Source organism: Anolis carolinensis, chromosome 6 (genome assembly GCF_035594765.1).
Source record: "Anolis carolinensis isolate JA03-04 chromosome 6, rAnoCar3.1.pri, whole genome shotgun sequence".
In the NCBI taxonomy this organism is placed as follows: Eukaryota; Metazoa; Chordata; class Lepidosauria; order Squamata; family Dactyloidae; genus Anolis; species Anolis carolinensis.
The window spans coordinates 91,763,784-91,777,199 of NC_085846.1; the positions used below are offsets into that span (position 1 = coordinate 91,763,784).

At 37.5% G+C, this 13,416-nt stretch overlaps 1 protein-coding gene across 2 annotated transcripts in view; it reads left to right on the forward strand.

The window, feature by feature from the left end:
* slc25a13 (solute carrier family 25 member 13) overlaps positions 1 to 13,416 on the forward strand; it is a 131,841-nt gene that overhangs the window by 101,418 nt on the left and 17,007 nt on the right. For both annotated transcript variants that reach the window (XM_008112555.3, XM_003222119.4), the window contains one exon: positions 12,095 to 12,235. In XM_008112555.3, the coding sequence (XP_008110762.2) occupies positions 12,095 to 12,235 (141 nt within the window). The remainder of the gene's footprint in view (positions 1 to 12,094; positions 12,236 to 13,416) is intronic.

Consider the following 13,416-nt stretch of genomic DNA (forward strand, 5'->3'; position numbering starts at 1 on the left):
CCTATTAAATGCAATTGTTTTTTAAAACAATTAATGGTATTCTTCTTGGAAATCATTTTGCTTTAGAAATAATTTTCAATGAACAATAATAGGAGCCAATTTTTCCTGTTTTAATCTCTATTAACTTAGGTTCACATCCTATTTAAAGTTAGTGGGATTTTAAAAACATGCTTAGGTGAGAAGTTCTTTGTAGGGAATATAACAACAGCTCAATGGTAGAGTATATATGTTGCATGCAAAAGGTCCCACATTCCATCATTTATCTCCACATAGGGTTCCTCTCTGGAGCTCTGAAGAGCAATTTTCAGCATGTGTGCGTGTGTGCGTGCCTGCCTTCAAGTTGCTTGATAGTGTAGACCAAGATAACACATGACTCCTGGATCACATACAACCCATGCCAATTGTTGTAGTTTTCTGCTTTGAAAAGACTATTTTTAGAAACTTTGAAAATAAGGTACATCTCCCTTGGACTTTATTTTGGTCCTTAAAAAGCAGAACTGGAACCGGGTTTTTTAGGTGCTTCTGATTTAGCTTTGGGAAATGGTACCACCGATGACCGTCCCACAGAAATAAATTTGCCTCTAAACCTATTGTAATTTTTTCACTTGTAGTATAACCCCTAGAAGGATTAAATCTGTGGATCCAAACCTTTGGTCCTCTTGATGTTTTAGACTTCAGTTCCCAAAATGCATGACGTAGGTCAAGCTAGTTGGGGCTTTGGATAGGTGAGGACCAAAAGTTGGGAACCACTGGGCTACATAACTAAATCGAGTAATGTGTTTACCTAGTCTTATTGCACCTTTCCATAGTTAAAAAAAAACATGTTTTGGTTTGCAGCATACCATCTCTCCGTTGGTGTGTTGGATACTTCTGTTTGGTTTTTGCACATCAGGGGAACAAAAATATAATATAGTAGTAGTTTGAATATTCCAGGGGAGGCTGTGTTAGTGTGTTAAGGCCCAATCAATTTATTTTGGTATAAGCTTTCATAGTCAGTATCCAGTGGATGATGCTCATGAGTACCATTATACATTGGTTAATCTTTATTATATCGTACAGTGGAAGGATGAACATATGTATAAAGATATGGAAAATCATTTAATTCTGAGTTTCCTTCTGAACTCAAGAGTATATTATTATTATTATTTCTATTATTACTAGAAAGGTGTGAGGAACATGCATTCCTAGCACATCCATGGTTGTTATGCTTAAAATCCAATATCTCTTGGCTCCATATGAATGTTTAGCCTGACATAGGCTGTTTCATCTGTTGGGATAATAACAATATACCTTCTTGAATATCACTAGGCAACAACTGACCCCTTTTTAATCTGTTGCAGAAGACAAGCTATTGCAAGCTTTGTCCTACTACATACTCCATTTTATCCCCAGTAGTCTCTTGCTTTAACCATGGGTGTAGAAGCTTAAATTTCAACTTTTTTCCTTATACCTTGTCAGGAGTAGAAGAGTGTTCAGACATATTTCTTTGTGGAGAGAAACAAGATTGGCTATTATTGTTGCCTTGGGCTATGAAAAGCTTCTGCCGGTAACATCCTCCTCCATAGAAACCTATTGGGTGAACTGGGGCAAATTACACTCTTTCAGCCACAGCGAAAGGCAAAAGGCAAACCTACTCTGAACAAATCTTGCCAAGAAAACCCTGTGATACTATCATCTTAGAGTCACCATAGCCAGAAACAATTTGAAAGCAACCAACAATTAATCCTTTAAAAAATTATTGGTGTATTTATTTAATTTATATTCCACCTTTATCTCAGATGAGATCCAAGACTTTAACAGATCAGCTAGAGAGTGACCTCCAAGTCCTGCAAGTATCTCTTTTCTGTGGTAGGTGGCTGTGGCTTAGCAAAGATTGCATTCTCCCACTATGAGCCGCCATGACGGGGAAATGGAGAAGAAAAAAGTCCAAAGTGATGGAGGCAGTTGATAAATCAATTTAACTATGGCTGCATCTAGACTTGGATGAAACTCAGGTGTTAGTCTGTATTAGAGCATATTAATTAATGAGAGATGAGGAAGTCAATTGGTATGCAAGTCCTATTATGTCTGGCTGAGTAGGTCTACAGTTAGATTTAGTTTACCATGGAATTGCCATACTGTTTGCTCAGTTTTTATAGGACCACCTAGCATTATATTCCATTTGTAAATTTTCCATCCTGTCTCAGTATTGTTACCTTACCGAAATCTGACTCTTTTGTGGGGAAGAGATAGATAAATGATAGGACCATATCCAGAAATACAAATGCTCATATATCTATTGCTGACTTTTAAAAGATGGATTATTTTAAAGATATACTGCTGCTCACATTTATGATACCTTTTTATGGTAATAACTTCGTGTAATCAACTTTGAAATGTAATCAATTTTTAAGAAGTGCTAAAACATTTAGGTTGCACACACACACACACACCCTCTATATATAATGTGTATACATAGACATAGGCATACTGTTCAGAGATAAATTGAGAGAGAGAGAGAAATGCCATATTAATTTTTTAAATGTAAACACTTATAGGCTACATAGCAGTTAGATTTAAAAAAAAAAAGCAATATGTGTTTTCCCCATTAATTAAATACTTCTAATCCAAATCAAATCTTTAAAAATCTTTAAAACACATTGCATGGATAATGATGCAAAAATAATTGAGTACTTAACGTTAAATACATTATTAAATTAATTTTTTAATTCAATAATTTTTAAAAATTGGATCTTTTTGTGTTTGTGTGAATTAGGCCTTCACATTCATCATCCACATTGAGATTCTTATGCCCATTGAGCAGCTCATTGCAAAATGAGTAGATAGAGGAAAAATGCAATACCTCTAATAGCTGATTGCAGTTCCACTCATAGGTTGCAGCAGAAGAGCAGTGGTTTATTAGTGATAGGAATTACTCATCTGGAAACATCCCATTTCACTGCTAGCTATTCCATTCAAGCAAGTTTTCACCTTTAAGCTTGCATCTTGAAATGTTTCCATGTTTTCTTTTTTATAGCATAGGATCTTGTAAGTATTCACAGTCCAAAATGAATCGCGTACAAATGAATGACCCAAAACATATAGTTTGATTCTGCAGTTTAATGCTAATTGTAACTCCTTTTCCAATGGAGTAATAGAGTGGTACTTAAGGCAACTTTTGGTTTTGCTTTCATACTACTAGGTGGAACTGGTGTGATAACAAATTATAATTCTGAGAGAATTTAAGACTGCTGCACGACTTTGAAGGATTTAAACTTTTGTGATCCTTGTGTCTTAAGTGTTAAGCGATTATGTTACCGCTGTCTGGAGAACAGTAGGAATTTTTGCACAAGGCAAAAACCTTGATCTGATAAGTTATTTTATTTGGCTGATGCCTGTGATGTGGATAAAACAAAATTCTGCTCTTTATGCCAGGAAAAAACTTTTTGGTGGGAGGTGGAAAATATGGAGAAAGTGTTAGTCTCTGTGTGAAAAAACACCAAAAGATTCTGACTTTGTTAAGGAAATTGTATGGTCTGTGATGATAGTCCAAGTCTAATATTGGTTTAGGTAGCTGGACTTCTGTCTTAAGATGTAGTTTGGACATCCTAAAAGCTACTAATTCATTCTTTTAATTCAGAATGGAACAGAACATTGGTATCATTTGAAGTTGGTTATGGAGCAAAGAGAGTGTGGTACCTTCAGATATCTCTCATGGGATTGCTCGTGTCTGTTGATTTGATTTTGCAACTAAAATTTAAAAATACTTTGTTCCTTATAATGGAATTACCTTTTTTCTTCTCAGAGGAGAATATTTCAATCTTCGTTTCTTTCCATTCATTAATATCTTTGTTTTGAAATTTAACTTATATTTATACCTTCCTAGAAGCTGACAAATTATAATTATTTATTTGAGTTTAGCCAAAGTAAGGACTAAGTAATCAAAGAATCTGATGTTGTTGGGGTTTTTTTTTTTGTGAGGGGGGTTGTTGCCATTGCCTTTTCTTTCTTTCATCACAAGCAACTTTTAGGCTAGAGAATAATTTTCATCAAGGAAACCTAACATTTATCCTCTCCAATAAAATAAAATAAATATTTAATAATTCTCAAATATTGAATCTACTTTAATTTATCCTCTTAATTTAAAGAGTGCTTTTGAATTGCACTGTTATTTCTAGAAAGGACAATACACAGAGAACAACACAAGAATAATACCAATTTATTTGAACAAAATGGAAGATGTGTATTACAATTTATTGCATTGCCGAAGGAAAAGTTGCTTGCTGAGTTGATAACTCTGGCTACAAGAATATTTCTTTTATATTTCAACTCTAATGCATGTAACATTTTAAGCAGGTACATGTTACATTTTCACATTGACAATTTAGTAAAATTTTACCAGACAGTCGAGTTCTTGTTTGTCAAGTAGATGCTTTGCACTAAGATGAATCTTTTTGTATTTCATCTCATCTCATTTCATTTGATTTAAATGATTAAAACATTTTGGCTTGACCAGTAAATTGAAATGAAATAGGAAAGGGGAGGGTTTTAGTCAAGAAAGAACTTGTTTAAATGTCATACTATAGAATGCTATATAGACACATGTATACTATCACCCTAACATTATGGGGGGGGGGGGGTGAATAAACAAACAAAGGCAGAGTTATGGTGTCATAGATTTAATTCCGCTACTAGACCTTAAAACATGGAATGTCTGTAAATCATTAAATGTTACTGCTCTAGTACTTGCAGTCAAAATAGACACGTAGTAGAAGCAGAGCCAAACGTTAACATATTTGACAAACCTGTGACTTAATTGCTTTTATAACATCAATCAAATAGGCTCCACTTTGATTTCTTGGCTCAGCTTCTAAAGAACTGCTATGGTTAATAAAGTGAAAAATATCAAGTCTTCTGTTTTTATAGTATAGAACTGGTCAGAGCTTGTAAATAAACTATATATGTTTTCCAACTTAGGCATGCTATTAGAAACTCAGAACAAGGAAGTCTTAAAATTATCATCTTTTCCCTCAAGAATACCCAAAATGATTCAATTTAGTAGAAATAGTAATATTTTGCAATGTTTGGTTCCACGTATTAATCTATTTTGATTTGATTTTCTAATTTAATCATGGTTGTTTTTTAAGTGCAGGTTTTTTCAATTAAAAGAAGGGTTATCAGAAGGTGTTTTGGGTTTTGGATTAACTATTCAAGCCCTTTTGTTGTTGTCTTATGAGTAGAGTCCCCCCCCAAGAACTGTATTAGAAGAATTTTAAATTTACCCCAAATATATATACTTTATCCAAAAAGATAAAAAGAGATGTAGTGTGTGCACTGTTGTCTACTTATGTAGTAAAAAAAACAGAGGCTAGGTATCGTGAAGGATCCTCATGTTTTGTAGACATTTCTAGGGAAAATTATAGAAGTCTATGGTGGTATAGTAGAATACAAAGCTATAACAAAGAGGTGCTGTGTCTACTAGATTGCTTGTTCTCATTTTGAGTAACCAAGATGTCTCTACACCAAACTGGTCTGAAGTGGTTTCTTTCAATTATCTTTCTTCTGTCATGATTTCTGTTATTGGCCAATATTTTATTACTCTCGTGAAAAGCTAGGGAAGTGTCTGCATGTGTCATACTACAGTTGTACAGCTTTTCCCACAGCAAAAATAGTGTAGAGCTGCAAAAGGTAGAGAAGTGCAACCAAAATTATTAACAGATGATTATTTACCTAAATAAGGAATCTGACGTGAGCTCTTAATGGGATACGGTAGTGGAATCAAAAATAGAACTCTATTCAATAGAAAACTCCATTTAGTTCAGTAGGGCTGACTCCCACAAAGCTGGCTGTAGTAGCCTTAATGGTATTTTTTTACTTTCAAGAAATTGCATGTAGACATACAGCTTTGATGGTGCTTTATGTTTTATATAATAATGAATGGTATGGGCAACGTGACTCAATTTTTCTCCTTCATATTGAAAGAACTTGGGGCTGCCTAATCTAATTGATTGGACTGCAACTGGGACAGACAAAGAAAAATGAAATAATGGACGCTGACTTTGATGGGGGAATAAAATAAATTCATGGCGGACGGATCTAATCATGGCTGTCAGCCATGATAGATAAACTACCTTCTGTTTTTCTGAGGCTGTGTGCTGAACACTTGTTGCTGTGGGACCAACAATAAGGAAAGCATTGCCTACATACATAGTTTGCCTTTGCAGTCCCAGATGCATCTGACGTGATTCCTCTTGGAAAGAGGACACAAGGCTAGATAGGTCTCAGTATCTGACTTTACATGACTTTTTAAATTATCATTTTAGTCCATATTTTTGGCATCATAGAAAGATTAACATTTTCTGGTCCTTTACTCAGCTATTCCATCAATAGTTTACGACAAACACATCAGGGCTAAAATGTTCAGTGGTATCAGCAGCAGCCTTGTGAATGTCTGTGCTAACAAAGATATTACCATTATCTGAATTTTCTGCATTTAGTTTTCCTCTAACTATAATGTATATATAGTCTCCAGCCCCAACCATGTGACCTTTATATAGCCCTCAGATTCTAGATAATGTCTTAAATGGAACACACTATAATCCACAAAAATGAATTTGCATGCTATTATAAAGTTGTTAGAATGCCGTAAGATGTTTTGTTGTTTTTTACATACATGATAGTTTCTGGTATAGCTAAGTACCTTCTGTTTGAGAAGTTGATTTTTTCTTTCCAGCAGTTTGCAGAGGTTTTTAGCGTAATGTATAGAGTCGAAAGTGCCACATATGTCAAGGGAAATAAATATGTAAGATGTAATTCTTTCTCTTCCTTTAATAGCCATTGCTCTGCAAATATTTCAAGCAACGAGACCAATCAAATACAGTAAATACAGTACAATTCTGTGTGACTATGATGGTCAGTGGCACAGAGCTGATATTTCCCCCTTCTACAAGTGCTTTTTTTTAAAAAAAAGGACGGAAGAAATATCCAATTCTTTTTCTTTTCTATCCTGGGGAGTTCACATGTGTACAAGGTTATACTGCCATCGAGAGGTGTCTAGTGATATTGTGGTTTGTGTTTTTGTTTGTTTTTTTAAAAGTCAGAGTTGTCACTGAAAAAGTGCAGAAGCAATTTTCCATTAAAAATATATTACCCCACAATACGGAATGGATAAGGCAACTTATTGCTCTCGTGTTGTGTGGTCCTTGGGTTCCGAAATTATTCAGCGTCTTGATTCATGTTAAAATAAAAAAGAATCCGTTTTGTTCTTTTTATTACTAAAAATAGGCTGAAATTTTAATTAAATTCCTTTGTACCTTTTGGGAAAGTGTTGCATTGAATCTTAACATAGATAATGGCATTTGTGGGAAGTCTTTACTTCTATGGTAGCACTTGTGTTTTATATTCTGGCAAGCTGCATGATGTATAACTCTTGTTAATTTGTACTTCAGTGGTTTTATAACATTATTGTGTCTCCACTTCTCAAGAAACACCAGGTCTGACCTGCTTGGTCTGTTAGACTATAACTCCCAGAACCTAAGCATTATTCACTCACTTATTCACTTATTTCATTGCTTGCTACACTTGGAAACAAGCACATCTATGGAGAAGAGCTTCCCACTTGTCTGGAGACTTTTCCATGTGAGCAAGATCCCAGATATTTGGGACTTCTTAGTCTCAGAAAGAGCCTTCATGTAAACTTAATTTCAGTAAATGCCTCTCTTTCCACATGAAAAAGGTGATCCTGAAAGGAAGGAGGTTCCGGTTTTTTGGCTTGTGTGATGGAAACAAACTGGTAATGAGCAAAGAGAGCAATAATATTGCAAGATTTGGCGCTGGATTTTCTTTTTGTTTTGGGGTGGACGTTGGGGGTTGGCACAGTATTGTAACTGCTATATAATATATAAGCATTGTCGAACACAACATATAACTGATAACGATTTATCAGTGTATCAGGGTATCATATTTTTATTTATGCCTGTGATTCCAGAGAAAAGAAACAGGGAAGTTTGTCTTTTCCAGTTATACAACAAGGAAACTACTTTTGTACAATTTTTCAGTTTCATTAACTAGTCTTGCATTGGTGGCAGCTCCCAGGATTTCAGCCAGGTGGATGGCTTCCTCTTGCCTGGAGGTCCAAGGATTCATCATTTGTACCTCTTTTTGATTTCTGCAATTTTGGGGTGGGGGACTTTTACATTGCACAATTGCAGCAGTGCGGTTCCACTTTAAAAGCCATGGCTACATTCTGTAGAATTTTGGAACGTGGAGTTTAGGGAGACAGTAGATTTTCTAGATGAGAATTCAAATGTTCACCTCGCGACTGCAAATAACAGGCCACAGCGGATGGCTGGCCAGCTAGCCTTGGCTCCCGTTATGTGGCTGCTCTGCACAGGCTGAGCTACCTGCAAGCTTTCGCATTTCTTATGGAGACAATGTGGCTCAAGAATGTGGCCATCTGTCAGGGGTGCTTTGAATGTCATTTTCCTGCTTCTTGGCAGAGAGTTGGACTGAATGGCCCGAGAGGTCTCTTCCAACTCTATGATTCTATGATTCTAAGAAGATCCATGTTCCAGAAATTACCAATTGCTGGTGTTGGTATAAACTAAGGCCCCTAAACTCTACAACAGTGGTTCTCCACCTGTGAGTCCCCAGGTGTTTTGGCCTACGACTCTCAGAAATTCTAGCCAGTTAACCAGCTGTTAGGATTTCTGGGAGTTGAAGGCCACAACATCTGGGGACCCACAGATTGAAAACCACTGCTCTATAGAATCACAAATCCCCAGCATCTTCTCTGTAAAGCAACATTTATTTAACCAGGGGTTTAATGGAGATGAGGGCATGAAATTCCATCCAGGCAAGTGAGCACATCTTACAGAGAAGGGATAGCACACGTTTATGTCAAAGCCATGGAGGATCTAGAGAGAAAAACCTTCTCGGTGAGCATCACAGAAACACAGCAGGCTGGCTAGAGAGAGAGCAACTGCTTCATTACCTCTCTATCAAGTCTGCTTAATAGAAGGAAGGTGTGTATGTATAGCTTGCATTTCCTTGCTGGCTGCAGAAGAGTTCCCCTTCCTCCGCAGCCAGCTTGTAAAGTGGTCTTTGAGCAGGCTAATAAAAATGTTTTTGGATTAGTAACATTTCTGGGCTTATTTAAAATGCTGTTCTAAAGGGACCGTGCTTCAGGAATGGCCCTCAGTCTACTCTCACTATAAGGTAAAGGTAAAGGTTTCCCCTGACGTTAAGTCCAGTCATGTATGACTCTGGGGGTTGGTGCTCATCTCCATTTCTAAGCGAGAAGAGCCAGCGTTGTCCGTAGACACCTCCAAGGTCATGTGGCCGGCATGACTGCATGGAGCGCCGTTACCTTCCCGCCGGAGTGTTACCTATTGATCTACTCACATTTGCATGTTTTCGAATTGCTAGGTTGGCAGAAGCTGGAGCTAACAGCGGGTGCTCACTCTGCTCCCCACGTTTGAACCTAGGACCTTTCGGTCTGCAAGTTCAACAGCTCAGCGCTTTAACACACTGAGCCACCGGAGGCTCCACTCTCATTATAGCATATTGTAATTTATTCTTTTTTTAAAAAAAAATCTGCAAATATTGATCAACATCCTATATTATCAGAGGTAGCTACAACGAGAGAGCTCCACGATTGTAGTTATTCCTTCCAATCTCACCCTCTAAAAACCTACCTCTTAAACTAGATCACCGGAAGGGTTTTTGAAGTGCTACAGATTAAGGTGATAGGAAATAATACTCCAGAATTTCCATGATCTATGGGTGTGTTGAGATGAGGACCTGGGGAGACCCCTCAGGATTGTGTTGCAGCTACTTGTCTCAACTTGATCCTCTGCAGTCATTGTTTCCCAGAAGCCCAATATACAGTGCTTCCGAAACCCTTCAATTGGGGTCCTGCATATCTTAAATTTTGTAGATTTTGGGGGTCACCCTTGGTCATTAATGACTGTAAATATGAATACCAAAAGCTATGAGAGCTTAAGTCCAGTTTGGAAAAAGCTTAGGGAAGGTAAATGCATTTCACATGTTGCACATGTATTTTAAAATGATAAATATTTAATGCTGCAAACAATCTTCTTTTTAAAAAAAACTTTGAGATTTCAAGAATAATATTGTTTAGGGAGGGAAAAATTACATTAATTATTTCAGTATAGGGATGATACCCACAGTTGCAATTCATTAAAATAAATAGAAGGAAATGGGTTACTGCATACCATTTGTGGAAAAGACTGGACAAAGACAGCCCAGAGTAGACATGTAGTTACTATTTGGCTGTAGATCAGAAACAAATGACTTGACCCATAATAATTTTGAATAGTACTACTGATTTCAAAGGGTTTTTACAGTTGGAACAGTCATCTTTACTTTAGTTAACATGATTCGTCTTCATCAGAGTTCCTTTGTATGTCTAGAGGGAAACGTTCTGAGACTTCAGATGTTATAAATAGCTAAATCATATATCTTATAAATAACAATTTTTTCTCAGCAGTTGTCTCCCATTGTTGACAAACCCAGTAGTACTCTTGGGAGTATTAATGCAGGTAAAACAGGTTGCAAACTCCAGACGTCCTTACAAGGTATACAAATGTTTGACTGTATTAGGAATCCAGATAACCTCTCTCTATCTACATAAGCTGCCCGTCATTTATTTATTTACAGCATTTATAATCTGCCCTTCTCACCCCGAAGGGGACTCAGGGCGGATCACATTACACATATAGGCAAACATTCAATGCCTTTTAACATAGAACAAAGACAAGACAAACATAGGCTCCGAGCGGGCCTCGAACTCATGACCTCCTGGTCAGAGTGATTCATTGCAGCTGGTTGCAGCTGGCTTGCTCTCCAGCCTGCGCCTACAGCTTGGCCACTACCCCTACTTGTTGGAGGATTCTGGGAGGAGGAGGAGGAGGTTTACTTTCAAGTTCTGTAGAGAAACTACACATGATCTGCAAAGAGGCAGGCGTCCTTCCTGCTTAAGTTCTAAGGGCTCAGCTAGTTCTCAGCATTTGGTACCCAGTTCCAGTACAGGATATACCAGACCTCTGCCTGAAGCCCCAAATAATTGGGTTATTTTGAAGGAAGGAAAGAATGGAATTAATGAGTGGGGCTTGATACTATATTATTTTCCTTCTCGGACTACTGATTTGTATCCCTAGCTTTCCAAGCCTTTCCTAGTAACCATAGAGGATTAGTTTTATTACCGATGTAGTTTAGTCTGCCAAAATTTTGTTGTTTTAAGGGTGTTGGCAGTTGTTCAAGACTAGTTACTTTAGGTAAGCGGCCAGATCATTACCCAAAGTATTTTTGTGGGTTTCTTTAAAAGTAAGATGAGTTGCATTAGAGCGCTTCACTTCTTGTTTGTTTTCTTGCAGTGCTTCAGGGAGAAAACAGAATAAAATAGTACTGCCTTGTGTGTAGAGAAGTCATGCTCAAATTAGATTAGAAGTGACTGAGTAAAATGCCATTTGAGGATACACAAACTTTCAGTTCAATAACTTTTTTGAAAGTGTAGGAAATTAGCTGTTGTAAATGCATATGTTCCATAGCACTTTTTGTCCAGGTGCCAAGGTGGGAGGTAGGAGTAGAGACAGCTTCAGCCAATTCATTTAGTAGAATACTGTAGATGTTGTTAGATTTCAGTTCTGTGTAGTTAATAGTTGCATTTGAAATGTTTATAGCTTGTTTTGTTTCATTTCTTCTCAGTATAGTCTTCCTTTATGAAAAGTTTTCTTTTAACAGAACTGTTTGTCGATAAGCTGCAGTTCATAATGTCAAAAGACCTGGTCGTGAGCAGTTCATTAACCAATTATAGATAAGATACTTAAGTGCCAAGAGTTCAGCTTTCACCAGTCTCCTCCATCCATCCTCATGAAGTAATAGCAGAACCAAATAGCTACCCCGGCATTGCTTTTGGCGTTTTTTGTTTTGTTTGTTTGTTTGTTTGTTTTTTTGACATTGGGGAATTTTGGGCCTGCTACGTGTTTAGGATAACATCTTTCACTGTATCACACAATTGAATTAACTGGTTGGAGCTTTTAAGGTTGTACATGTCTATACTTTACTGCAATGATTGTGTGTGTTTTCTCCCCAGGCTGGAGGATCTCAAGTAATTTTCACAAACCCGTTAGAAATTGTCAAGATCCGCTTGCAAGTGGCTGGAGAGATTACAACTGGCCCCCGTGTTAGTGCCCTTACTGTGTTGCGGGACCTGGGGTTTTTTGGCCTCTACAAGGTAATATATTTTGTCTATATGTTATGAACTGAATTGTGTGCAAGAGAGAAAAATAATGTATTCCAAAGTAAAGAAAAGGGGAGGGGAAATCTTAGTGGGCCGGTGGCACCTACTGGTTTTAGTTCTAGGACCTCCTATGTATACCAAAATCTGTGACTATTAAAATCCCATTATATAAATGACATAATAAATTGGTGTCCCTTAGTTAAAACAACAAAAATCAAGATTTGTTTTTGAGAAATTTTGTTTTGGAATATTAGCTGTGGATATTGAATTGGTAGATACAAAATCCATGGATATGAAGAGATGACTGTAGCCAAAAATTCAGTTAAAAGAAACAAAGTTCTTGTGGCAAGAACTACAAGTGCTGCTGTTTCAAGAACGCTAAGATTGTCGGAAGAGGCCTGCTCTCAGTCCCATCTGCCTCTCAGGTGCGGCTGGTGGGAATGAGGGACAGGGCCTTCTCAGTGGTGGCTCCTCGGCTGTGGAATGCCCTTCCCAGTAACATCCGGCAGGCCCCGACCCTTCTGGGCTTCAGGAAGAACGTAAAGACATGGCTCTGCGCACAAGCATTTAATGAGTAAGCAAATATTGACACGGTCTGAATTAAGGTCTATGTACAAGGTTCTTGGAAGAATGGAATTAAGTAATTTATATGTTTTTAATGCTTTTTAATCTTTGTATAATGTATTTTTACTGATTACTGTTAATGGTTTTAAATGTGTTGTTAAATTTATTGATTGTTCGGCATTGAATCTTGCCGGGTGTTGTAAGCCGCCTTGAGTCCCCTCTGGTGAGAAAGGCGGCGTAAAAATGTTGTAAATAAATAAATAAATTAGGAGGGGGAACTATTTCCTTCCTAATTCTAAAATTAGCCAAGAGCCCATTGATACAAACAGGCTGTAGATCTCTCATCAGTCTTCCTTTCGAAGACCTACTTGTACTCCTTCAGATCTAACTATAAAAGGTAAAGATTTCCCCTGACGTTAAGTCCAGTCATGTCTGACTCTGGGGGTTGGTGCTCATCTCCATTTCTAAGCTGAAGAGCCAGCATTGTCCGTAGACACCTCCAAGGTCATGTGGCCAGCATGACTGCATGGAGCGCCGTTAGCTTCCTGCCTGAGCGGTACCTATTGATCTACTCACATTGGCATGTTTTCGAACTGCTAGGTTGGCAGGAG